Below are 27,983 nucleotides of genomic sequence, written 5' to 3'. Positions count from 1 at the left end.
TGACAAAAGATACTGTTAGAACAAGTTGTCTGTGTAGAAGGTGCATTCCCACTGGATGTTGTTATCAATCTGAACTTGTCAGAATTTTGCACCAGATATGAAACACAAGAGGTAACTATTCATGGATTTACTTTACGAATTTGAAGTTGTTGACTCCTCGTTATGTTATCTTTTCTGGTTGAGTCCAGCCAGCAACAATTTCTGATTTGCTGCTTCTGGTTGAGTGTTATTTCTGTTACCAAAGCTCTTCCCATGGTGAAGAAAGAAAATTTAGCAGACTCTCATAACTGTGGTTCTTTTATATATCTTTAATAATAATAATAATAATAATAATTATTATTATTATTATTATAATTAGAAATCAACTTATTCATATGGGTGTGAAGCTACTATTAATAACTATTGGTCTCAGTAATTTATACGAAAAATAGAAGATGATAATGACTGATCACATGTCGGTTGTTATAGCCTTCAATGTGTCATCAAAAATATTGTAGGAAGACATCTAATATTCCAATTTATACGGTGCACCAAATTGGTGTAAGGCAGACACTTTTAGGTACAAGATACTTCCTTAATGGGAGATGTAATCGCCAGTGGTATGAGTCCTACTAATCCCACATAACAACACATCAACAAAAATGTAAAATTACTGCGATTATGTTGCATAAGATAATGTCTTTCGAGTAAAGGAAATACCATCGTCTGTTCATGCATGGGAAAAAATGACAAACCCATTTGAATCTGATACTGAAATACCAGCAACCATTTTCCTTACCGTTGTGATGTCTTCGTCGGTGTCAGTGTGATGTCTATAGCTTCTAACGTATGCTTGAAGAAACAGAAAAGCACCCTGCACAAGGAAACTTGTGTTTGAATTGAACCCCTCATATAGGATCCCAAAGTGGCAACTTCTTTTGCCATGTGAGAGTCTTCGTCTACATCAAACACTAAACAGAGAAGGATGGTGCTGCCCAAGTTCTATCTGTGTTTCTGGCTTCTCCTTTCTTCCCTTGTGATTCTCTTGATGAACCATCCAGTAAAATGTGACGATGGTGAGTACTACTTGCTCTCTCTGCAATCTGCTAATGTTCTTTGTTGAAAGAAAAGTTTTCTTTGTGATTTCTCAATATGCAAGCTAGATCTGATTAGGAGAAAGATTGATCTGGAATTATTGAATCTGATGGGAGGCTATAAATCGTTTGTTCGTAGATATTAAACTCTTAATCATTTTATAATTTGTGTTAGGTGTTGAAGAATATTTTAGGATAAAATGTGCTTAAAGTCTCTCAATTTCCATTTACAATACGATTTTGATTCTAGTATTTTATATGATTTTCGAATCCCATTTCTCAACTATACTAAACCACAGCACAAAATTCACCTGGGGTAAAAATTTAAACGGCTAAAATCATCCACTTTTAAATATCTAGAGGCCAAAGTTTACCCTATATTTTATCTTTTTATCTTCTGTCACCTGTTTTGGTTGTAAGTTTGCTAGATTGAAACAAAATATCACATGTAATTTGTTTTTTACTTAACACATTTTAAAAAATTAGTAAAAAAATTATATTCTTAATATAAAACTTGCGGATAGATGATTGTCAAATCTCGTATGTCAACATTTTCTGGCTTACTTGCACATTCACGGACATGTGCATACATACTATTGAAGTTATTATGTTGAACCTGCACTTATCTTAACATTCTTCTGCAGATGAGGAAGACAATCTTTATCAGGGTATCATCAAGTATCGAGCATCAATAAACTTGAAAGCTCTAACAAGGAATGACAATGCAGATTGCCTTGCTAATAAAATAGCTGACCAATTCAAGAAACAACCCTGCACGAATACCACAGGTTCTAACACCGTACCTGGCACTGAGCCTCAGTTTTCAAACTATCCAGACCTCCTAACAAAGTGTCACTTGGCCATTTCCAACACAAGGGATGGAAATATAATGCCTGTTTGTGTTCCTGGTCTGGTTCCAAGTCTTGTCCTAACTAATTTCACGAAATCTCTCTACTCAGATAGTCTCAATGACACAAAATATACAGGAATTGGTATTGGTTCAGAAGATAACTGGATTGTTGTTGTCTTGACAACAAATACTCCTGCGGGAACCTTTTCTCCCTATACTTCTGATGGTGCCAATTTGATTTCCGGATCTGGATTGCTTTATTGCTCAATGCTCTTCTTAGTTGGTTACATCTTCCTGTTATGAAACAAAGAGGATGGCCGTTGACAATGCTTTAAGGTTGCAATTTTGTTACCAAAAAAATGTTTGTCAGGGTGAGCTTATTGAAGACAACTGTTTTTTCTAGATGGAAATGGAGATGCCCTTGTGTAAGTGTTGTTTTGGTATTGTAATTCTATAGAATGCAAGGCAAATAGGAGAAAGAAGGCATTGTTCCCAAAGGATTGTTATCTTATTGTTGTCATTATTATCAATAATATAATTTTTTAGAGCTTGGCATCTGCCAAATGATACAAGCTAATATGGATGGGGTTAACAGAAAACAGGTAATATATAAACAAGTCTACTTTGAGGCTAAGGTCTAATGAGAGAAAAAGCATAACAGATGGTCAGACTCCATTGGTCTAAAATGTCATTGTTGGCACTCCTTCAGAAAGGCAGTCTAAACTGCCAGCTACACTCTCATTATTTTACTCCATGGAAAACAAAGCAAATTTTAGCATATTCTTGGATGAAAAGTTGTTTTAAGAATTACTCATGACATTCAAATTGCCTTCATTTTGGGGGAATTCACAGACATGTATCTTCCAATCATGAGCATTAGAATCCATGTGGACTTTGCGATCTTCTCCTTTACCATCAGAAGTAATGCAGAGCTAAGAACAGTTTTCAATATCTGTGCCTGCAATCCTTTGAAAAATCCCAATACGCCTTCTCTTTTCCAAATAGTATAGAGAGCTCCAGAGATTGTCCTCTGTGCCTTCCTCTCAGCTTCTGTATGCTTATCATCATCAGATTCAGCAGCCTGAATCATGACCTTACACCTATCGACAATTAAAAAATCTTTAATCAGAGAGTCCCCAGCTTAGCATAAACAGAGAAAACACCATTGTATCACATTAGCTTTTTTTATTTAGAGTACACCCCTGAGAAAGTAATGACATTGATCAGGAAAAGTAATGCACAAACTTCTTCGATATTCAAGAGATCCAAGCCCCAATACCAACTCACAGTGGAGTAACTCTTTCCAACCCCTCTTCCTATTTATTGGTAACATGCCTTATTTCTTTAACCAACTAAGTTAACTGAACAATGTAACTAGCTAACTAACTCATGGAGATACATCTCAATCAAGAGACCGTAGATCAGCATAAAATAAAATTGATTTTTTTCTTCTTTTGCATAATATTCACAAGAATCAATAACAGACGTAACATAAACTTTGGGTGAGACTAATTGAAATTGATCATCCACCTGATAGCTGGGTATGTCAAGCACGTAGCTGCACATTTTGAAACTGCACCAAGCACGAAAGCAGAAAATGCAGACAGTGCTTCTGGGGATGACTTTGTACCTGTTCTATTGCTTATGTTGCCCTTTAATATTCTCTGTTTCAGCTGATCGTATGCAGTATACTGTCGAGGAGAACAATCGTTATCTGAGTTAGGTAACCTGAACTGAAACCTAATCTGGAAAAACAGTTCATCTCTGTCTCATTTGTATAAAAGCATCCTAAAATAGATACCTGAATGGATGGATTTGTTGTTAAAAGAATGGAAATGGCAAGTCCGTCATATGCTTCACTCCATGTACCCTCTGAAAGGGTCTTCCAGAATCCCTTGGATTTTCCAAATTCACTTGTCTGCATCCGCGAGGATGCTGTATCTAAGGGCTATAATATACAAGAACAAACTAGTGCAGATTGAGTGCCTAATAATAAGGAAAGGTTGAGTCGGACAACATTAAATTAATTAGGAATCATGATTTTCTTGAGAGAACACTACATTAGTTGGTGATATTCCTTTCTTTTTTTTCGCTGGATAATGTTCTTGCTATGACATCAACAAAAAAACCTACCCAAATCCCCAACATAAGCTTAGGTGACTCTTTATTGATCACATACCACAATTGCCTAATATTGACCTTAGTTATAGTTGTCATGTCAACAGAATAATTGCCCTAAATAAAATTCAATTTACTTCTAAGTTAAGAAAAGCTCCCTCAGTTGGCATACTACAGAAAAGCACAACACATCTAAGTAACTAACAGCAATTTTTCTTCAAAACATAATTACAATTATGCTTACTTGTGTTATTACTATCGTAAAGACCCCAGCAGCGGTGGCAACAATCAAATTTGCTGCTGTTCCAATGTACTTGTTTCCACTTTTTTTCAAATACAGCTTCCTAAAGTAACTGTATCCATAGAAATAAATGAAAGACGAAATGAAGGACTGAACGTTTTTTGTCCCAAGGCCTTGGTACAGTGATAGCACCTGACGGGTAGCAATTGCTTCCCATAAAACATCAGAAATTCTCCTACACAAGACAGAAACAAAATCAAATAAGCACAACTCACTCTAAAATTCTTGCTTCCTAGATTATTTGCCAGGATAGAAAACATCAAGATAAAAGCAAACGAGCACCTGCAATTTTGGCAATTGGAAAGTTATTATTATCATCACTGGCTCTCAATATTGAACCAGATTTTCTAGTGGAAGTAGTGTCCAATTTCCTGAACTTACCGATAAATAGGTACAGGGATTGAAAAGAGTTAGCGCATTGAGCTGGTATTGGGGCTTGGATTTCTTGAACATCGAAGGAGTTTGTGCATTATTTTTCTTGATCAATGTCATTACTTTCTCAGGGGAATAATCCAAACCAGTTTATACTAGTATCGTGTTAAAAAGCTAATGTGATACAATAGTGTGAACCAATTTCTCAGGAAATACCAGCTCAGTGCACTAACTCTTTTCAACCCCTCTACCTATTTATTGGTAAGGAGTTTGTGCATTATTTTTCTTGAACCAATTAGTTTAGTGGCCAGATTTACATGGCATACCCAATTTCCAGCTTTTTCTGCTTCATTTTTACCAGATAAAAGGGCTCTATAATCCAGACACACACTTAAACCTAATTTGTTTAATTTGGCTCGTGATCCAGACAAAAAACGCACTTACAAATAATGTCAAGTACTACAATAATAAATACTAATAAGCTGCTTATATGGAAATTGGCCAAAAATATCAAAATTACGCTACTAAACTATCACTTGCACCCGACAGCCCAACCCATGAACTAAGACAAGCACGTATATGTCAGAACATAATTAAGTCGGACCCAGAAAATGTTAAAAGGGTGAAGAATGGAACTTGTATTTTCGCTGATGCTGAGCTTGAACTTCAGCTTGATATTTTGTCTTGCAAGTATCAAGAGGGTACAAGACGGTGGTACTAACAAGTGACCCAATGGCACCAGAAGTAGCTTCTGACAGTGATTCCAGATCAAGCTGCATCTTCTTTCTCAACAATCCCAAAAAAACAAAGAAATGATCAAACACAAGGTCAATTGAGTAACAAGACACAAAACTTAGACTTGTTGGACCAAAGGGTGTTGGGATTTGAAGGATACAAAACAAAAGGTGCTGTCTTTAGGAGCTCCCAGGACACCCATGAAGTGAATAAGGAAGGGTAGTTGAAGGACAGTAACTTGGTAAGGATTGGGCTGAATATAATGCGAAAGTTGTGCTCTCAACCTTCAAACTAGAGTTAGGAAACCGTTAATGAGGAAAAGACAGGCTAATTAATTATTGGATAAAAATAGGTTCCTCTCCCACCCATTCACGTGATATTTCATTATGTCGTTTGATATTCACTTGAATTAAATTATCGTATGCACAAAAATAAGTTATAAACTTAAACTAATTTTTTAAGGAATTAAATAGAGTTTCTAGAAAACATGAAGTGTATGATTCTGTTTAAACATTAACTCAAGTTATGCTTGCTTTTTTCAAAATAAATTAGGTAAAAGTATTTATAAAACATTTTTAGTTAACAAATCAAACTTAATAGTATTGAAAGAGAAAAGAAATTAACACCGAATTGAAATTTATATTCAACCATTCTTGTAACATTTATTTATTTAAAAATATACATTTGATTTTTTTTAACGTTTAAATATATTTTTAGTTTTAAACTTTAATTTTAAATATATTTTTAGTTTTAAAATTTAACGAAAAATTAAAATTAGTTTATATTTCAATTTTTTTATACAATTTTAATCATTAAATTTTTAAAATAAATAAATATACTCAATTGTATTAAAATTCTTAAAGATGAATTTCAATTTTAAGAAATAAGAAAAAATATAATTAATTATTATTTAGTAGGTGACTTATTATTCACCATTAGAAAAAGAGGCATCTTTCAAGTTTTGAAGGAAAAGTAATAAGTAGGGTTACTAACATCTATTTAAAATTTATTTGATTTATTATTTTTTTTGTGTGTTATGAACTTTTGTTCATTTTACAAAAAAGATTTGGAATTTAAACATTGTTTTGCATATATCAAAGTTGTTTATGTATTTAAATGAGTAGGATCCCTTAGTTTCTTTCTTCCATAGACTTCTTCGAATTCAAGCGGAGCGGTGGATACATGTTAAAGAAACTCTAAAACTCAAGATAGAATTTACTCAATGAACTTAGTTCAAAATTAAGTATCAAAACTCAATTAAGCTAACCTTATCTATGTAGTTTATCCCTGTATTTATAGGTATTTTGTGGACCTTAAGTTGATATTGGCCTAATAACATAAATATTTCGTGAACCTTAAATTGATGTTGGCCCAATACACTAGTGTTAGTGTTGGCCCAATTACAACCCAACACTCAAACGTCCACTTCACCTACTTAACTTATAATTTAATGAATAAACCAAATGGTCTTGAATATATGTAGAGAACCGTTCGATTACTGTGTCGTGTTTGTTGTCAATGATGACTTATTACGTAACTTACCGATCACATCTTACAGTATATCATACAAAAGTGATTATCATTTTTATGTTAATGATGAAGTTAACAAAACTAAATGAAGCTACAAAGCTGCTGCTTACTTACAAGAAATATAATTAACAAACAAAGTATATCAACGTAAACTTAAACTACCAGAGTCCATATTCTACATGGTGCTCAGTTTCTTGCATACCACTCGTGAGAAGAAAAAAGTTAAAAATTTAATAAAATAAAACTTATTTTACACAAAATCTAACATATTCATATACTCTTAAATTTTATTATCATATACACCATGAAATTAGAGAAGTTACGAGATTTTTTTTAAGAAAGAAAAACTAAACAATTAAAATTTTAATTTCTATATTAAATATAACTTATAATTTTAATATCTTCTTTTTTAAGAGTAATCCTACTAAAATTTTTTGTCTTATTTTTATGAAAGAAATAGAAATTTATCTTACACTATTTTAAAAAGAAGTTACGATCTGTGAAAAAGATATTTCAAAATATTTTAAAGAGAAATAAAATAAAGAGATAGCGAAATTAAAATGCACACTAAATAGTTAAAAAATATATTTATATAATAGATATAGCTTTAAATTTTAATATTTATTATTTTTTAAAATCACCAACTTAAAATCTAAGTCTTATTTATGAATTTGGATTATTTGTTGATTTTTTGTATCTACTATATCTTTAAAATACATTCATGAATACTAATTTTAATGTTTTAAAATATATTAAAATAAACATTAATACATTTGCTCAGATGAATAACAAAAGAAATCAGTGTTGTTGGTATCTATATATTTGAATTCAATGTCATTAAATAAAGTTTTGAAATAATGTCTCATGATTAAAACATATTCTTAGTTAATTACGAGTGATCATATATTTTTAAACATATAATCATTAATAATATCAACAAATACTTCAGAAGCATACAAAACTATGATAAAAAAAATGATAGTAATAGGGCAAAAATAGTACGTATAGAAACTAAAAAGTAAAATTTATCTAATGTACATGCTTCTATAACAATTAAAAAACATTTATCACATAATAAATGTAAAATGTACATTATATAATACAAAATTAATCATAAGATATGATTATATATATATATATATATATATATATATATATAGGGATTTTTTAACTTGACTACCTTGTTTTTCAGTTGGTACATTTTAGAACATTTTAGCAATGTGTACCAAGTTTTAGGAGACAAAAATACCCTCATATATTATCGATTATAAGTTTTAAGGTTAATGGTATTTGAACAATTTTATTTTTAAAACTAAAAAAAAATAAGAAACTTCTCAAACCCTTACTCAAGTCACTCATTTTTCTTAACTCTTTATTTTTCATCTCTCTCACTCTAACATTTTTCTTGTAGCCCCAAGTGAAAAAATCAGAAATACTCCTAGTTAAAAGATTTGTCTTTGGAAAGAGTCAAGTCATTAGCATATTCACCATCAACCAAATGTTATCTCTTCAATTTCATCATGTCTGTCTAATTTCATCGTCTACAGATATTAATCATCATCTCTAAAAAAACCCTCTAGGCTAATTACCAATTCCTTCGGATGTCATTATGCTTGTGAAAATTAGATAAGACAAAAATTATAAAATGAAAACTTATTATAAAATCATTTTTTGTAAGAAATTGTTTAACAAGTGTTTCTGATTTTTTCTAGGCCAATTATCAATTCCTTTGAGTTTGAGATGTTTGTGAGTGAAAATTAGATAAAATTATATAAGACACAAATTATAAAATGAAAACTCATTATAAAAATCATTTTTTGTAAGAAATTATTTAACAGCTGAAAATTAGACAAAATTACATAAGACAAAAATTATAAAATAAAAACTCATTACAAAATTCTTTTTTGTAAGAAATTGTTTAACCGCTAATGTTTCTGATTTTTTTCACTTAGAGCTACATAGAATGACAGAGAAAATGTTGGAGTGAGAGAGATAAAAGAGATGGTTGAGAGAAACGAGTGAGGTAAGTAAAGGTTCGAGAATTTCTTATTTTTTTTTTAATTTTGGGAATAAAAATTATTCAAATGACCTTAAAACTTAGAATCCATAATATATAAGAATATTTTTAATTACTAAAATTTGGTACACAGAGTTAAAATGTAACAACTAAAAAATAAGAGCATGTTAGCAAACCTTATACATGTATATGTATATATATATTTTAAACAAATGAAAGCACGGAACATAAGAAATGAACTTTAAAAGAGTGGGTCATAAAGCATTGAAATTACGGACATGCCATTCATGTGATGGAAGGGGGCCATTCAAAGTCAAAAAAAGAAAAGATAACCGTTGGGATACACTGTCCAGCAGCAAGAAACCATCATTTTGAAAAACTCACAATCTGCTTCCTTCCTTCAAATATTGCATTCCTTCCACTCACGCCAACAACGCCACCCTCGCCAAACTTTAGCCACAACCACAATATGCAAGACTTTTTGGGCTCTCTTCGCCGCTCCCTGGTTTTCCGACCCGGGGGTGACGATGCTCCTTTTGCCGGAATCGCCGACAAGCTTGGCTCCGCCATTCGCAAATCGCGAATCGCGTTAAAACCTCCTCCTCCTCCCATCCGGTGGCGCAAGGGCGAGTTGATTGGTTCCGGTGCCTTCGGTCACGTCTACATGGGAATGAACCTCGATTCCGGGGAGCTTATTGCCATCAAACAGGTCTGTTTCTGTTTCGTCGCTTTTTTGCTATAATTTTGCTTTATTACGTTCTAATTCTTTAATTATGGCTTTCTGTTAGGTTTTAATCGCTCCTGGTAGCGCTTACAAGGAGAACACACAGGTAAAAATCTGGTTTCACTTTTACGAGATTTTAGTACTGCTACTGTGCTATAGGTTTGCATTGTTGAGCTTCGTAGAAGTGTTTTCAGTGGTCATGGTGTGGAATCAGTGTGGAATGAAATGCTCTTGTTTTGTGTAAGCTGGTTGATGTTCTACGTGATGATTGATAGAAATTCTCTTTATGCCCTGTGGAGTTAGGCTAATATTCGGGAGCTCGAAGAAGAAGTTAAGCTTCTCAAGAATCTTAAGCATCCAAATATTGTTGTGAGTGTGGTCTTATTACTCGAATCAGAGTACTTTGATTCCTTGGTGTTCAATAATTTAGAAAGTGCTTTCCCCCCTCCATTTTGTTTGTTATTTATTTATTTATTTATTATGATAGAGATACTTGGGAACTGCGAGAGAGGAGAACTCCTTAAATATTCTGCTGGAGTTCGTACCCGGTGGTTCTATCTCATCACTTTTGGGGAAATTTGGATCCTTCCCCGAATCCGTAAGTGATATTCATTTATTAGTTTTTGAAGCACATAAAGAATCTATCACGTTGTGATTCTTTGGTTGCTTAATGTTCAATTTCTTTTTTCAGGTTATAAGAATGTATACGAAACAGCTTTTACTGGGCCTTGAATATCTTCACAATAATGGGATTATTCACAGAGATATTAAGGTACCGTGCTTTTGCCTTTACTTTTATTTCTAAAAGATTCTCTGCTTTGGTGCCTCTCTTTATCCTTTTGGTCAATATGTTGTGGGATACAGGGAGCCAACATTCTAGTTGATAACAAAGGGTGCATTAAACTTGCAGACTTTGGTGCATCCAAGAAAGTTGTTGAACTGGTATGGTACTGTTGACGTTATTAGTTCTTTATGATCTTTTGAGTTTCTTGGGTAACGCGGCCATCATTTCTGAATTTCTGGATTGATATAGGCTACTATTAACGGTGCAAAATCAATGAAGGGCACGCCACATTGGATGTCCCCTGAAGTTATTCTACAAACAGGACATACAATGTAAGTGTATAATACTAAAAAGATTATCATCCAAGCACGGTCAAGTATTTTGTAAGATTCATTTGTCCCAATAAATGTTTCCAAAAGGAAGTAGTTTTGTGTGATATTGTCAGGAAGGAAAGACTTATCTGTTTTGAAAGGTGGCTATAGAGAAATTCTCAGACTGTTTTCATATCCATAGTGAGGCTGACTGTTATTCCATTGTATCCAAGCACGGTCAAGTATTTTCTAAGATTCATTTGTCCCAATAAATGTTTCCAAAAGGAAGTAGTTTTGTGTGATATTGTCAGGAAGGAAAGACTTATCTGTTTTGAAAGGTGGCTATAGAGAAATTCTCAGACTGTTTTCATATCCATAGTGAGGCTGACTGTTATTCCATTGTTTTGGAATCGTCAGTTGGTGAACTAATTTTTGAATTGTGAATCATAGTTTGTATCCAATTGTTAGAAACAATGGAAAGTTACTTCGAATATTATACATACTGTATATAGTGTTCACCGCAAAAATATTAAACTAGAAATAGATGAAAAGAAAAACCTAGGAAGAAGTCTTTAAAACAAATTTCTCAGTTATATATAATATTGTGAAACTTCTATTTTGGAAGAAAGGAAACAAAAAGTAGCTAATTCGACTTACATGCATGAAATGATTGAGTGACAAAAAAAAGCTAAGAATAGTCAAATAGGTTTAAGTAGCAATATAAGCTTATAGCTTTCAATTTTTTTTTCATGAGAATCGGAAAATGAAAAGTAAAAGACAAACAAAATATGAATGGTTGAATCGTGTTATTCATACCCATGATACAAAATTGTACAGAGTCAGTCATGTATTGTGATATACAAAGTTGAATGATTTGATTTATGAATAATAGTAGGATTCAAATAATTTTAAATGGCTTAATAAGAGGGTATATTACACATCTTTTTGTTTGCCCCTCAAGTTTTTCCTTTTATAATAAGGAAGGACAACTTTGTATTGGTCAATCGATAATTAAATTTGAGCCTTCAAAATAGTGAATTCTAGAAATTACGCTCACTTGTAAAGTCAATATCTCTCTGAAAATTTTTTAGTCTAGATATTTTCTTGTAAAGCCTAACTCGATTGGTTGACTTTACTATCTATCAGTATAAGCTTATCTTACTTAATGTGGCACTCCTAATATTGTCACCATTGTCACCACATCTAAGAGATGATGTTCACGACAACTTTCACCCTATTGACATGAACCCTATTTAAAGACTTTACTATCTATTAGTATTTGGTTTGCACCAATCTCTGTGAGTCTAACACTCAATGAAAGCACCAATTTTTAGACAGGAGAACTTCAAGGTTTTAATACCACATCAAGTAGCTTATTATAATCAATATGGGACTGTTAGCAAGTAGCCATATATATTTGTTTTCATTTAATTAAGAACACGACATTCATGTATCAATTTCTAGTTATTGAAATTGTGATTTTTTCACATTACTTCTTTTGAGATTTGCTATGTACTCTAGTGTCCAACAAAACAATTATTGTTCTAGAAGGTTGATGCAAACCTTAACTTTCTTAATGGTCCATTCTTCATTATGAACATCTAACTTCACTCCCAACCTCTAATAAACATATAACCTATTTAAGGATCTACATTATGGACTAAGCTTCTATACATAATGGTTTACAAGTTTTTTTTAAATTGTTTGTGGCTCATGAATTATGCGGTTAAATCTTTTCTTTTTCCTTTCATTTTGATGGAAATGAGTTCAGAAAAAGAAACATGAGTTTAAAATTATAGAGTGAATTATGTGATTCCTTTCTTTCTTTAAGAAACATATGGATTTTAGCCATTGTGAAGGCATTCTACCGGTCCAGTGAAAGCTTGGTAATGGTTTGATTTTCTTAAAATTGCTACTGGCTTGTGACTTATGTGTCTAAACATTTTTTCTTTCTTTTCATTTTGTTGGAAATGACTTTGAGAAAAAAAAATAGCGAGTTTTAAATTATAGAATCAATTGAATCTTTCTTTCTTTAAGAAGCATGCGAATTTCAACCATTGTGAAGGCATTCTAAAGATCTAGTGAAATCCTAGTAAACAGATAAGAGTCGGCCTTCTAATGCAAATTATGGAAATGTGTTTCTTTATGCATGTTTAAATTGTGGAAAATCTAAACTGAGCAACAAAAATGACGTTTCATAATTTCTCATAGACTTTAGTTTGTTGTTATTTTTTTTGTCATTTTGGTCATTAAATTTGATGAGATATTAGCTATTCTTTGTGACAAAATCTAACTTTTGATTTTTAAGCTCCACTGATATATGGAGTGTTGCATGCACCGTGATAGAGATGGCCACAGGGAAGCCTCCATGGAGTCAACAGTATCCCCAAGAGGTAATGAAAGGCTTACCTAACTTAGTAATCTAGTTTTATCATCAACTTTCACATGTTAATATCTGTGTGAGTGCATATGCATGTGATGGGTTCAATGACATGCTTTCACTTAAACTTCTCTTTTTCTTAGGTTTCAGCTCTTTTCTATATTGGGACAACTAAATCTCATCCACCCATACCTGATCATCTGTCAGCTGAGGCCAAAGACTTTTTGCTGAAATGTTTCCACAAGTACATAAATATAATGCTTTTACCATTATGATGATACTATTTTATTCTAATTACATATGTTTTTGAAAAGGCTAGTGATTCGATTTGAATTTTTGGTTAAGAATGCTAATTTATTTGTGATGATTTGACTTTTAATCACTATGCATTAATTTGTGGTGACAGGGAACCAGATTTAAGGCCTTCTGCATCAGAGTTGTTACAGGTATTTTAAACATTTTCCCTAACTTATACAATATCAATCATCATCACAAAATATCAAGGCTTGTAATTGAAATATTAAAGCTCTTGTTTACTTGATTTTAGTAAAAATTGAACTACATGGGTTACATATGGTTTTGGTTCAACTATGCATCAAGGTGCCAATTATTGAAATCAATTAGAAGGGAGAACAATGACACCTATAACTAATAGTTAAGCTAATAAACAATCAACTATGAAACCCCCGCTCAAGTGAGAGGTGAAGGTTGAGAGTTCTCAACTTGGATATGGGTTCATGATACTAGACACTGGGAGGGGCTGGTGAGAATTTTGCTGATATCATACTACTAACAATCTTCAGAGATTTTTTATAGTATGGGGACTGTCAGGCTTTTGGTCCCATTGCTTCTATTGCACATATTAGTAATGGTTTTGTCAGCATCTGGGTCCTTGATTTTAGAGTCATATATCATATAACTAGTAATAAATATTCTTGCGCAGTATGCTCTTATAGAATCTGCTTCTCCTTACATTATATCATTAACAATCTTCAACAATTTCCTTTAATGGTATGGGGACCTCAAAACGTCTTTGGTAATGATTTTGTCGGCGTCTCTCACTCTTTGAACTCCTGGGTTCTTGATTCTGGGTTCAATAATCATGTAATCAGTAGTAACTATTGTTTTTCTTCTCTTTGTACTTTTGGTTATTTACCGTCCGCCACTATAGCAAATGGTTTTCAGACATAGTCTCAAAGCTTTGGTATTTCCCATCATCTTCCCCCTCTTCCTATTCATAATGTTTTATATGGCTCCCTTTAATCTATTGTCTCAGTTGAAAAATCCAAGTCTTGATAAGTTTTGAAATAATTAACATCTAGTTCTTCCAAGTTAAAATCCTTGTTTTTGTGAGTTATTTCAGTTAGGTAAGTATAATCATAGTTCGATTTTTACTCACACTATTAGTACTGAGGTTTTGTCCTCTTTTGCTTTAGTCCACTTATATGTATGAGGTCCAAGTCGTATTTCTCAAACCTGGTCTTTTCCAAAGACGACCAATTATCTGGTTTTGTAAACAAGAGAAAAGTCATGAACTCAGAAAGTGAAGCTCTTGTTAATTGATTTCAGTAAAAATAAACTGAATGAATTATTACACACGATTTTTGTTAAAAAATACATCAATCCACCAATAACTTTAGTTAACTAAAAGCTATAACAAAAATAAATAACAGGTAAACGAACAACAAGCCCAACTGTGGAACCTTCTTTTGAATTTGCTTTACTTTGCTTTTCCTTCGAAGTTACTGTAGTGATTCTGCCTTATTTATCATCTGCAGCATCCGTTCATCACCTCTGAATATCATGGATCTCATTCAATCTTACGCAATTCAATCAGGGTCAGTGTCCAAGCTGTGAGTATATATGATGCACACCATAACTTACTTTTTATCAACTATTTATTTTTCCTATCTCAGGATTCTTGCAATAAGATGGCAACATATGGAATGAACTCTAGAACCTTGTAAGTATATCTCTGTTTTTGGTGAAACTTCTTATGGGTATGGAGGATAAACTAAGACTATCATATTGGTTTTGCAGCTTGGATTCTGTCCAGGGATCAACTTGCACTGGCTTAAAGGATGTTTGTCAGATAGACAGCATAAAATTCTCAACTGTGTATCATAAAGCAGATTCCTACCAGAGAGCAGACAACCATGATGATGACATGTGTCTGATGGATGAAGATGATTTTTTGATTGGTTCACCAGTAAAATCTGCATCTCTATTAGCTTCTGATGATACGAAGGTGTCAAGTTTGTTTTATTCTTCCACTGTTTTAGATGTTTCCATTTATGATTAGTAATTTTTAACACTGACTGAGCTGATCAATTTGCTGGAGTAGAGTTGCAATCCTTCGAGCAAACCTGCGGATGATCATCCTTGCGATTTTAATGAAAGCCAATATTTAGAGAAAAACAGACCGCACTTATCATTTTCAAGTGAGCCTCTAGGAACTGAAGATGATGAAGAAGTTACTGAATGTAAAATTAGAGAGTTCCTTGATGATAAGGTTCTATTTTAATTCAAGACCATATATTTGTTGACTCTCAGTATAGCATTACTCAATGGTTGTTACCTTTGTATTTTGTTTTATTTTTTCTTTAAATCTAGCATTGTTAAGATTAGAAACATTTTTTAATTATATTTTAATGTCTTACATTAGGCACTTGAGCTGAAGAAGCTTCAAACACCTCTTTATGAAGAATTCTTAAGCATATCAAATGCAGCCATTGCTCCTACTCCCTTTGCAAAGAGTAAAGTTATGTCGGGTGTCCCAAATGTAACATCAAAACTCAGATCGCCTAGTCAGGCTTGGAGACGATTCTCAATGGTTGGCAGTGCTACTGTAGCAAGCCCTGGAAGTCATACCAAATACCGATCGAAGCATAATGGTGCTTACTGTCAACCTTTGCAGGAAATTCAGCCACCTAAGCTTAATGAATCAAAGGAGACTCTTCATGACGCTGAGCTGGAATCATCTAGTGTAAGGTATGTATCTGGTGCTTGATAGTAAATGCAATTTTATGGAGAAAACTTACATTCAGCACTATAGGTACTGTTTGTATTGGTCTCTATAGATTTAGAGTTTTACATCAGTAATCTGCCTAATAAATAATTTTATTAAATGCATCGCATGTTACGGAAATAAAACACCGAATCTGCATAATAAATTACCACCTATGATACTGTATATATGTTTTGTCCTTTTATTTGTTCTGCCGGTATGTGGAAAAGGGACTAAAATTGTTTTGGTCTGCAGCTCAAACTTCTCTGAGAGGCAAAGGAAATGGAAAGAAGAATTGGTTGAAGAGCTGGAGTGGAAGCGAGGCAAGTTTTCTCTTTTTACCAATTATAAAATGGCCTTTACTTCTTTTTTTCTTTCTTCTTTTTGCTCGTATGACGGCTGGTATATTTTTCCACTTAGAACATATAAAATCATCTTTAAAATGAGTATATATTCCTTTCCTGGCATTTGGTCAGCTGCATGATGAGCTACAAGCCCTACTCCTCTCCTAACCATCCAATTATACTTTTGTGGGTAAGATTGGGTAATTGGGGGTTGGGTTGAGTTATTTTAGTGTCTCCAATTAGAGTTGGTTTGAGGAATAGATTTATGAATTTCGAACCTGATTGAACCCAACTACATAATTAATAAATATATAATTTTCTAATAATTATACTATAAAAAATCAATTATACGTTTTTATCATGTTAATATTATTTTTGTATGTTATAATTATTCTTGTTATCTTATAATCAGAAACATTGAAAATGTTTATTTTGAGGTGGTTTTCTTCTTAAGAGGTGATATTTTTTCAAAAAAATTGATAATACAATCCAGTTATAATTAAGTTGAATTGGATCCAGCTGCTAAAAACAGGTAAACTTGACTCAATTAATTTTAATTGGATTGATAAAAAAATTAGATTAAATCTGGTTTAATGGACACTTAACCCCTTATGCAAATGTTGAATAGCACTTGGAAATGTCCATTACAAATGGACTTGGGCTTGTCCTATGGAACTCTCATTTAGAGAGTTTAAGGACCATGTTATCTTTTAGCCAAAAGTATGGTCCAGACACATTTTCAATTTAAATTTCCTGCACCTCCATAGTCTAAACCTGCACCCTCATAATTTTTTGTATTCTGAATTACATATTTCGGAATTTAAAATAAAAAATTCAATCTGGAAGGGTGGAATACAATTTTTTTGTATCCAGATCGTGCTTTCTAAAATAAAAAATGTATGTTGGCTTGTAAATTCTGGAATATAAAATTTTCATTTCAGATTATAGAATCTAAAATATAATAATTTAGGAGAGGAAGAAATTTATGGAAGTGCAGGAAGAAACTTCCTAAAGGTTATATTGGAGGTGCTCACCTGCTCGTTTCCAACTTTTAATACGCATTGTAATTGCCCGCACAACATTTCTTCAGCATTTATCTTTTTTATGTCTAGTTACAAACTACTGTTGAAGATTTTTACTTTTGTGAATTACCCATCCCAACTATTTTTTTTTTAAATCCATCTCAACTTTAAACCTTTACTTTGTTCTATTTTTCCTCATGGATCCCTAATTGCTAATAAAACAGCATTTCTTTGGAATTTGTCCTTATTATTTCATGCAACAAACCATTTTTCTTTTATTAATTACCCATCTTAACTTCAAGCATCTTAGCTTTACACTATTTTCATCAATCATTTTACTTTGTTAACAGCAAACGTTTCATTATGTTTATTTTTTCCTCTAACAAATGCTTCTTTGTACCTTGGAGATTGTAATAGTAATAAAATTTTGGGAAATGTGTGAATGAATAAATAATAGAAGTTAATACAACTAAATTGCCAAAAGTCTAAAGGTTAAAGCAGGTGCCCCTCTTTCCTTTGATTGCTAGGAAATCAAATCCAGATATTCCTATTTGAAAAGCGACCCCTATGGCACATGTTTGTACATTACTTAAACTATTTCTGACATTAAGTATATTTCAGAGATGATGCGTCGGGCCGGAACTGGAGGAAAGATTACATCTCCAAAGGATCGCAGATTTTATGAAGACTGATGGTTTTACTGACTTCCTATTCATCTTGACATTTTACTACAGGGAGAAGAAAGCGTTTTTCCCTTAGAGAAGTCATATCTAATCTTGCAATGTCATCAAATAAGATGTTGCAACAAAGAGTTGGAAATATTTTGTCAATTCAATGTAATATAGCGGGATATGCATTATAGAGTGTACTGAGTTATGTATAAAACATATATAATGGAAATATTCAAAGGGAATTAGTCTGTTGGGTATAAAATAATGCGTGGTTGCCATTTATTTTCTAATTTATTTTGTCTGGATAAACATTTCAGGGGTCGTCATTTAATAAGCCCTCATAGTAATTGTTTAACATGGGGAAAATAAGGTAGATACGTTTGACTTACAATATAACAAGCTGCGAGCATTCTTTTTCTTCACCTATAAAATAAATAAGATTATCACTCTATCCTGCTTTTTCATAAATCGTTATTGTAAGATGAGATTTTATTAGTCATGTGCATGATTGCATGATAGTGAGGTTGGATCGAAACTTCCTTTTTCACCCTTGAAACACGAATAGGTAGGGATGTCACTCCATTTAAGTTCAACTTCAGACTTTGAAAGCAGTTGATTTAAGTCACTATTAGTGCACATTTGAATGGCCAAAACCCACATTCCTGTGAATAGTATGTGGTTAACAGACAAAAATCAGAGGAAAAAAAATATTGATTCTGCTAGTTAAGCAGGGAAGGGGAGTGGAATGTAGAAACCTGTCACATAGTACCTTTTAGTCCATTTGTACAAAGCAAAGGGAAATCAAATTTGAACTTTGAATTAAAGTGAATGAAGGTTAAAATCACGTTGAAACAGAGAAAAATTGCTTTCAGACATCATAGTTGTTTCCATTCTTAACATAAGGGGGCAAAGAAAGAGGGAGAATGTGCTACACACACCTTTGACTAATTATATGTCCGAGTAAGATAAGAGTCTGCATCAGTGTGGAAATTATTATTGTGGGTAACCAAGAAGGTAGAGGCAGTTTGACTTTGAATTGCCATGTTACTCGCCACTCATCCTTTTCATTTGCCAACGTGCCTCCCAAATTAACCACAGTTTTTCTCAATGGACCCTGCCTGCCTTGATTTTCCATGATTTTATTTTTTAAATCACAATAAGTTCTTTTTGTTCCCCTGAAATAATGTTGGGGATCTTTAGAATCTACAAATTCCGTTTCACTTTGGTTGTTGAGGTCAAAAAATAGCAAAAGATGCACCTTTTTCCTGATATTCTTTAATTACCCTGTTTTGATCAAAGATTTCAGCCGGTCCCCCACAAACAACGGAAAAATATGATTGGAAAGAAAAATATTGTGATCGAGGGGGCTGAATTGTGTTGTAAGAAAAGGCCAAAAAGAAATGAGAAGATGTTTGTGCGGGCTGATTCCAGGTGGAGCCTGTCGTTTTCTTAGGTTGGACAAAGAAAACCTCCAAACGTGAAAGACCTGGATTCTTGGTGGATCAACATGATGATAAAAAAGATGCATGAAAATATCATTTCTAGATTGTGAGAGAAATTCACATGATAGTAAATATGATAAAGATCTTCCTTTTCACCGGAGACAAAAAAGAACGAAAAAGTTTGGGCTGTTAATTTTATGAAGCTCCCCCCTTTTCGGTTGTCTATTCACCCTTATTTAAATAAATTTCAAGCAGTTTTTACATATTTATTGAAATGGAATTTATTACAGGACAAAAAGGTTCAAAAAGAAACTTTCTTTTTTCTGAAACTTCATTCCTCATAGCGTTGCTTAGTTTAAAAAAAAACTATAATAAACGTCACCCAAAAATTAGAATTTAAATTATTTATAATATTCTCGAAAGTAAATCTTACAAGAAAATAAATAAAAGAAAAACAGACCATATAATCATAAATTAAATCTGAGAAATCTCTTCGATACGGTCTAAAATATGCTGATAGGGTTACTCGAGGTCTAAAATTTTGATCCGCATAATCTGCAATATAGGAACACCGACAACCGTTATTTACAATCTTATGTCTGCCATTTCAAAATGTTTCTAACACATAGTATTGATTGTCAAAATCTTCCTTCCAAATTGTAAAATTATGTTGTCATGATTCTCATGTACACACTGATGCGAAACGACTTAGAATATTTTTAGGAAAATATTCTTTTAATAATTTTTTTTCACAATTTTGTTTTATAATGTTTATATGATTGTTTATGATTTATCCGTTTTAAATATTGTTTTGAAAATAAATTCAAATAAACTAATAAAATAATGAACAGTTAATCTATTGCAGAGAGAAGTGGTCATGAAAAGTTGTTAACATACATTTTTATAGCAAATAATATACTTTTTCGTTTTTAACATCGATAAATTAATTAATTAATAGAATATTTGTGAGGTGTTCTAACTTCTTTTTAGAAAAATATGATAGGTCTATAAATTAGGATGTAAGAAGATTAACATCATGTCTCAACAAAAAATTGAACATGATGATGACCAAATCCTTGTCCATCCTAAATACAGAAAAATAAGTGTAGAAAGACTAACATCACAACTTCCAAATAAATTTCAATCCATTGCCCATCCTGAATACAATACATAATCACATACTAGCACTTAAACTTAATCCTTCTTTCTCTAGTTTTCCTTACTGCATTAAAATCTCCCAAGATGCACCATTGTTAGAATCCCCGAGTTTCCCACGGCATGTACATTCGCACACTCTATACTGTTATCCCCTACAAATTATAACAACTTTCCATTTGCAATCCAAGCAAATTAGTTTATTGAATGCATAACATACCTACTCCCTCATTATTTATTATGCCTTTTAAGTGTTTTCATTAATTATGTCCGCCACCTATCCCTCTAATATTGATACTGGATCATCTCTATATATGTTGAGTGCATTATTGTTCTTTCGAGACAAGACAGACCATAAAATCCCAAAAGGAGTGCATAGAGGTACATGTGAGATTCGTGTATATTGAGAGTTACGTCCATGCTTATTTTGGTCTTTAGTTTTATCACATTGCAGGTCTTTTAGCTTTCTTTCTTTCATGTGCACTACATATATTTGGGTATATTCTATAATCTCTCAAAGGCATTAAAGAAATCTGAAAGAGAGGAAAAAGACGAATTAGACATGTTGTGGTCCGATTGCTTGTACGTGGAGGGATCAAAATCAGTGAGATATATACAAGATTTGTGGGTATATTGTATCCACCATATCCAAACAAAGGTTTATGCTATAGTTGTTACAACGATTGCGATGCATCTGTAGGTTTTGATTATCATGCCTGTCACCTTATCTACTTTCTTAGCCAAAGACACAACCCTTGTGAATTTATGCCAGACAAACTTAATAAAGATCCAACCCTTTTTCTTTTCAACCAAAACTTTTCTTTCGTCTTTCAAAATATTCATCAATACTAATCAATTTATGTAATAGTCATCTTATTCCTGTCACTACGTCATATTCACAACTATTTTATTAATCATAAATACAATTCAATATTTATGTCACAATTTTTTATTAGTTCAAACTTTTACCATACTTAAGTTTTTGCAACAGTTTTTTTCTTATACACCCTGAGTTATTAGAAACTATTGAATATCAACGGTTAATCATATTATTTTTATCTTTTCTTTATCTTTAGTTAATTTATTATTATTTATTTGTATTTTGGGTTTATCAATATTTATTTTATTATAAATAGAAGATCATATTTATATATTCAACACAAAAGAAGATTAATATTATACATAATTTTCATTTTATTAAACATACTATCTAGAGTTAGGTTCTTTTCAGAAATTTTTTGTTCTTCCATCATTGTCATTACACTCGCAGTTGCTGGCGACGACATCGTCTACCGCTGTCGGCATCACTGTCGTCTACCATTGTCGTTACTAGAGTTCTAATCACATAGTTTTAATAATCTCAATCAAGAGATTATATCGTGCCGTCAACGACGCCTTTATCTGAGTTTTTACGCACTCTCAACTTCTTTTGAAGTTGTCGATCTACTCTCTTTTTCGTCGTGTGTGGTGGCACGTCTTGTCTCCTCTCAGTTAGCGATTTAGAGGGTCGATGTCATTTATTTTTTGTCTTTCAAGTTCATCGTGGGTGGTCGCACGCCCCGTCTCCTCTCAGGCAACTATTTAGAGCATCAAGGTTACTATTTTTTTCCTTTTTATAAGTGTCTTGATTAGAGAATCTTAGATCTTTAAAATTTCTTTATCATGTTTATCCATGTGTTTTTGTCTCTTCTAACATCCCTTCTCTTACCATTGGGTTTGAACCACCCATATATGTTTTTTCTTCCGTGACAAAAATTGTTTTTGTTAGCTTATTTATAGTCGTTATGACTCTTGAACAATGACTTCTTTATCCACTGAATGTCAACAATGCATTCTTCAAACGACCATTTGCAAGAAGAGATTTACATAGAGCAACCTCTGAGATTTGTTGCTCAGGAGAGTCTTTGGAATTAGAATTTGGTCTTCTATGTCATATTCGCAAATCATTAACAATTTGAGTGTGAATCAAATGCAGAAACAAATATTTTCACTAAATCTTTATTGATTATATTAGTAACAAGCTTGATAGTTTCAGGAGAGTGTTAGATATATTATCTTTATTTTTTCTTTATCTCTATTTTCAGTGAATTTATTATTATTTTTTATTTGTATTTTAAACTTATCCATATTTCTTCGATTACACATAGTATTCTACACAAAAAAGATTAATATCATACAAAATTTTCACTTGAACATAAACCATTGAAACACTCGTTCAATTTAAGCTCTATGTTATGAAACTTATGAACATGTTACATATCAATTTTAACTTTTTTATACAAGTCGTAAAATATAATTTATGTAACCAGACTCTCTACGCAGTTCGCTAATTATTATTGAGAGTTCGAAATTTGTAAAAGTCACAAATTTGTACGAATATTTTATTTATTTTCATTTTTTTTTGTTTACTTAATTTTATTAAAATACATAGTTTTAAATATTAAGTTGTGGTTTTATTTTTTAAATATTAACTCCGAAAAACCAAAATTTCATAAATGAAATTAATAAGATAAGAAAGTTAAACTCTTATAAAAAAATAATTTTAAACATTTTGTCTTATGTTTTTTTATTGTAGGTAATATTAAAGTCTTTTATGTAATTTTGGTTCTAATTTTATTATATCAAATATTTTTCTTGTAAATATTTCTTTCAAAAAAATTTATAATATATGATTATAATATGAAACTTTTATATCAATTAGAGATGAAATTAAACTTATAATATATATAAATTATTGTAAATCTGATTAATTTTGTAAGATTTATTAAAATTTAAAGTTCATCTCTATAAATTAAAATTCACATTTGAACATTTCTCTTTGAAAAATTTAAGCACGGGTGTTTTTACGAAGGAGGTGATATGGAGCATTAACTAGTAATGATTAGTTGAGTTGCAGTGTGGTTATGTTGATGGGTTGGTGGATGTGGTGGTGGGCTCTTAAATTCTAAACTAAGAAGCTTGATGGAAAGCTTTGTGTGACAAACGTTGTTCCTTCTGTTGGGTGACGCCATGGCAGCTTAGACCCACCAACTATTATTCATTGCAAACTTCAATCTCTCTTCTCCTTTCCACACTTTTAATCCTTATGTTCCTTCATCCATACTAATCAATCATATAACACATTTTTCTCCATTTATAAATTCTCAATGCAAGTGCATTTTCCATTATTCAAAAGTTGCACAACATCATACACGCACTCAATTCTCCATTTGTGAAAAAGCTCATCCATGCAATAATCCAAACAAACTCAAAAATAAAAAGCAAACAAAAACCAAAACAGACAAAAACAAACTGTAGAATATATATATATATATATAGTTATGAAATGGATTTTAAGTTTAATTTCAATGAAAAACTAAACATTAATATAAATTGTTTAATAGTGAGTGAAATAATGTACCTAATAAATAATAAATTTTATTAAAATAGATCCTAATACTATATATTAAAACATAAATTTTAAGTTATACTTAATCTACAAAATTAATTAATAAAATGATATTTTTATTCATTTATATATATTATAAATTAGTTTTATATCTAATTCTTTAAGAATTTTTATAATAATAATTAATAAAAAAAAAAGTAAGTTATTGATTTTTTTATAATTTTTATTTTCTAGTGGCAAAGCAGGTGTTATTTGACAATTGGCTTTCTGGAGACTTTGTGATAAGAAGAGAAAAGCATTTATTTCTTTTGCAAGAACTGAAAGCTAAAGGGTTTCAAATGCTTAACAAACAAGAAAACGAAAACTTCTTTTAGAACTAGGCCATGAAATCCATCGAGATTTTCATTCACTTGGCCTCCTAATTGTTGTGTTTTACAGATGGCACAATATTTAAAGTTCACAATTTACATTGTGGATTAGATCAAATCCAGTGACTCGTGGATTGCATACATACATCTAATTCATGCTCTTTTCAGGAAAAAAAAAAAGGTATTGAATCCAAGCTAACAGATTCTGAACCCAACAAATTATCTTTATTTTTTTGTGTTTAGTTTAATCAATGACATCACCATCGTTTTAGAGCTTTAACTGATGTCACAGACTCAGTTTAGGACTTTCTTTAAAATTCAAAGCTAATGTGACAAGTGGGTAGGTTTTGTAAGTCAGATTTTCGTTCACTTATTCTTTTTTAATTTATATTTATTATTATAGTATACACTATTTATTAATTTTATTGTTAGACTAACCTTTCTTTCAATTGTTGGAAGTTTCACATCAACTAAAGATAAAGTCAATTTATAATATATAAGTGGGTGCAAACCTCACTTTACAAGCCGGTTTTGTAGGGTTGTATTAGGCTTAAAGTCAACTTTTTAACATGGTATCATAGTTATGGTTAGAGTCTATTATAGCCATATTTGTTGTTTATTGAGCATGTTGTTTCACATGTTATTGAATCGTTATCGGACCACCTATTAATGTCTAGTCTCACGCTCGAGATGATGTTTATACCTTGACGTGAAGGAAGTGTGTTGGAAGTTTCACATCGACTAAAAATAAGGTCAATGAACAACATCCCAATGGTCTGATTTAAAAAATAAAACCTTTGTTTCACTGTTAAATCATTATATCATCTTATAGATGAAATAGAGAAAAAATGTTATACTCGTCTCTTTTCTTTTGATAACATTTCCTTATTATCTTCTAATATTGTTTTTATTTACCAAAATTCCAAGTGACAACAATAAAATACACCTTAAGATCTCAAATTAAGTTAATATAAAAATTATTTATATTCTTCATTTTAAGAAAAAATAAAGATAAATAAAATATTTTAAACTCATAAATTTCAATTACTTCTTCTTCTAAGTAATTTTAATATTTAATGAACTTGTTAAATATAGTGAAAAGCTATATATGAGATTAATAATAGAAGAATTATGGATTAAGTCCAAAATACAGATAAGAAATAATAACAAACTAACTAAAATAAAAGATAAGTATAAAATAAAGATAATATATTTAACACTCTCTCTTAAGCTACTACATACATATGTATCAACCTTGTTACTAATATAATTCATCAAGTCTTAATGAAAATATATGTTTCTGCACTCGAGTGACACCAAATTGCTAATGATTTGCAAGATGACATAGAAGATGAAATACCAACCCAAAAGACTCTCCTGAGCAACAAATCTGGGAGGTTGTTCCATGTAAATCTCTTCTTTCAAATCGCCATTGAGGAATGTCACTAGTGGATAAAGAGGTAATTGTTGGAGAGCCACTACGACTATAAATAAACTAACAAAAACCATCATTTCCATGAAAGAAAAAACATATATGGACGAGTCAAACGCAACAATGGTGACAAAAGAGAGGTCATAAGAGACAACAGCAGAATAAGTCATGGATAGATATGAAAGAGAAATCTTAAAAAATCCAATATTTTTTCATCAAGCCACCTGAAAAAGGAAAAAGAGCAACATCAATGCTCTAAATAACTGCCTGAGAGGAGACGGAATATGCAACAACACACGATGAATCTGAAAGTGAAAACAAACTCAATGCTCTCAAATTCCGAAATATAACACGATAAAAACCCATTTCAGAACTCGACTTTCCAAAATGCGAATCCAAACTACAATTCGGTTAAATTCACGAAAGTTCAAATCAGAATTCGATTATCTGAAAACTAAATTCTGATTTGAAAAAAAAATCATGCTACACATGTAAATATTAACTAAAATACCTTATAAAATAAAAAAGCAAAGCATGCTTTGTCATATAAAAAAAATTAGTAAAAATGTTTGAGAAGAAAATGAAAGTGTAGGAAAAAATATTGTGGTGGTACAAGTTGAGAAAAGCGAACAAGTAGCAGAAAGATGGATTGGTTTGGATTGTGTTTCAGAGTTAGATATTTGGTGGTCCCATGAATTGGTACGATACAGATACACGAATCCATGAATGCATTTCTTCTGTGGTTGCGTTGCATTCTCCATTTCAAGGATACTTATTGGTTTACTTTCAGCTGTCTCAAAAGGGATGAGATCTACCTTGACCACTGAGTCCCTTTTCTTCAAAAGAAGACAGAAAAAACAAAACATTGTTTGTCCGTACAAACTGCACAATTCAATTGCATGATTGCTATGTCAACCAGATCTTGTTAAGATCACTGCCATCAATTTCATGCTCACCCGAAGGAAACCCTAATTCAGTTAATCAATTCATCACCACCCAATTGCAGGGTAAAATATAATCAAAGTTTCATTCATTTTATGTTGATAAATTTTACAAATTATGCTCATAGTTTCTCTTAACAGCAGAAAACATTATCAACTCTTATAAAAAGTGTTACATGTTTTTTAAAGTATAAAGGTCAAATTTAACTTTAGGAAAATGTTAGGATTTTGATATAACTCATGTAAAGTGTAGGATATGAAAATATAATTTTAGTAACCAGGTTCAAATATATGTAAGAGAAAACTGAAGACATTATAACATTTGTTTATGTTTTGTTGGGACCAAGAATAATATAAGGATAGAAAAATTGTTGACTGAATGCGAAAAATTGAAAAATAGTTATTTTTAGCAGTGTTTGTTTATGGAAACTTTAATTCAAATAAAAAGTTAAGAAATTTTTGTAATCAATAAATATATATTGTTTATACTTTTTATGTTATTTATAAAAATATGAAGCAGTAAAAGTAACTGTAAAAAAAATACACATCATCCCTCTAAGTTTCCTAATTTGTGAAGTATTGAGAGTATTTCCTTTCGCGTGAAAGAAGGAAATATAGTCTCACTCCTTTTTTTTCCTTTTCATTTTCCATCAAACAAATCATTACTATTTTTTTTAAATTGTTAATTTATAAACTTGTATTAAAATTAATAAAAAAAAACAAAACAATTATGTTTATAAAATAAACCAAGTTAAATATGCGTTCAATAAATAATGAAGTCGTAGCCACCAAAATCTTTCATGTTTTATAAAGTATAAAGCAAGAAAAGAAAAAAGAGTAAACACCTTAAGACAAGAAAAAAAGAAAGTTCAATGTTTCAAAGTGCTTCGATTTTTCTCTTTAAAGTGCAATGTTTTTATCTCATTTTCCTAAAAACATTATTTTGATTGGATTATATATGAGTCTATTACATCAAATTCAAGAAACACATATTTTATCGGAAAGAAAGGCCTAATAT

General features: G+C 31.6%; 3 protein-coding genes across 3 annotated transcripts; 2 read left to right on the top strand and 1 right to left on the bottom strand.

The window, feature by feature from the left end:
* Positions 1-601: 601 nt before the first annotated feature.
* Positions 602-2,470, top strand: LOC124847990 (putative GPI-anchored protein At3g06035). Its single transcript, XM_047325592.2, has 2 exons — positions 602-1,055; positions 1,718-2,470. Exons 1-2 carry the CDS (start codon positions 965-967, stop codon positions 2,224-2,226), a joined length of 600 nt encoding a protein of 199 aa, XP_047181548.1. The 5' UTR covers positions 602-964; the 3' UTR covers positions 2,227-2,470.
* Positions 2,471-2,511: 41 nt separating this feature from the next.
* LOC124847989 (peroxisomal adenine nucleotide carrier 1-like) lies at positions 2,512-5,757 on the bottom strand. Its single transcript, XM_047325589.2, has 5 exons — positions 5,351-5,757; positions 4,286-4,517; positions 3,725-3,871; positions 3,454-3,614; positions 2,512-3,023 (listed from the first exon to the last, which is right to left on the bottom strand). Exons 1-5 carry the CDS (start codon positions 5,491-5,493, stop codon positions 2,744-2,746), a joined length of 963 nt encoding a protein of 320 aa, XP_047181545.1. The 5' UTR covers positions 5,494-5,757; the 3' UTR covers positions 2,512-2,743.
* Positions 5,758-9,294: 3,537 nt separating this feature from the next.
* Positions 9,295-18,504, top strand: LOC124847994 (mitogen-activated protein kinase kinase kinase NPK1-like). Its single transcript, XM_047325595.2, has 17 exons — positions 9,295-9,705; positions 9,785-9,826; positions 10,024-10,089; positions 10,208-10,318; positions 10,412-10,492; positions 10,585-10,662; positions 10,754-10,836; positions 13,124-13,208; positions 13,339-13,439; positions 13,602-13,641; positions 14,974-15,033; positions 15,112-15,158; positions 15,236-15,443; positions 15,540-15,707; positions 15,861-16,186; positions 16,458-16,525; positions 18,190-18,504. The coding sequence occupies exons 1-17, from the start codon at positions 9,466-9,468 to the stop codon at positions 18,258-18,260; spliced, it is 1,875 nt and encodes a 624-aa protein (XP_047181551.2). The 5' UTR covers positions 9,295-9,465; the 3' UTR covers positions 18,261-18,504.
* The last annotated feature ends 9,479 nt before the right edge of the window (positions 18,505-27,983 follow it).

Source organism: Vigna umbellata, chromosome 8, assembly GCF_029865625.1.
Source record: "Vigna umbellata cultivar VRB3 chromosome 8, Vumbellata_1.0, whole genome shotgun sequence".
Classification (NCBI taxonomy): Eukaryota; Viridiplantae; Streptophyta; class Magnoliopsida; order Fabales; family Fabaceae; genus Vigna; species Vigna umbellata.
The sequence above is the reverse complement of the archived record's forward strand: the minus strand, read 5'-3'. Positions and strand labels throughout refer to the sequence as shown.

Coding starts and splice junctions, on each gene's coding strand:
- LOC124847990 (XM_047325592.2), top strand. CDS start 965: ATGGTGCTGCCCAAGTTCTATCTGTGTTTCTGGCTTCTCCTTTCTTCC. Junction 1,056..1,717: donor TCCAGTAAAATGTGACGATG/GTGAGTACTACT, acceptor ATTCTTCTGCAG/ATGAGGAAGACAATCTTTAT.
- LOC124847989 (XM_047325589.2), bottom strand. CDS start 5,493: ATGCAGCTTGATCTGGAATCACTGTCAGAAGCTACTTCTGGTGCCATT. Junction 4,518..5,350: donor CAGCATCAGCGAAAATACAA/GTTCCATTCTTC, acceptor TGTCTTGTGTAG/GAGAATTTCTGATGTTTTAT. Junction 3,872..4,285: donor TTACGATAGTAATAACACAA/GTAAGCATAATT, acceptor TGTATATTATAG/CCCTTAGATACAGCATCCTC.
- LOC124847994 (XM_047325595.2), top strand. CDS start 9,466: ATGCAAGACTTTTTGGGCTCTCTTCGCCGCTCCCTGGTTTTCCGACCC. Junction 10,663..10,753: donor CCAAGAAAGTTGTTGAACTG/GTATGGTACTGT, acceptor GGATTGATATAG/GCTACTATTAACGGTGCAAA. Junction 15,444..15,539: donor TAGCTTCTGATGATACGAAG/GTGTCAAGTTTG, acceptor TTGCTGGAGTAG/AGTTGCAATCCTTCGAGCAA.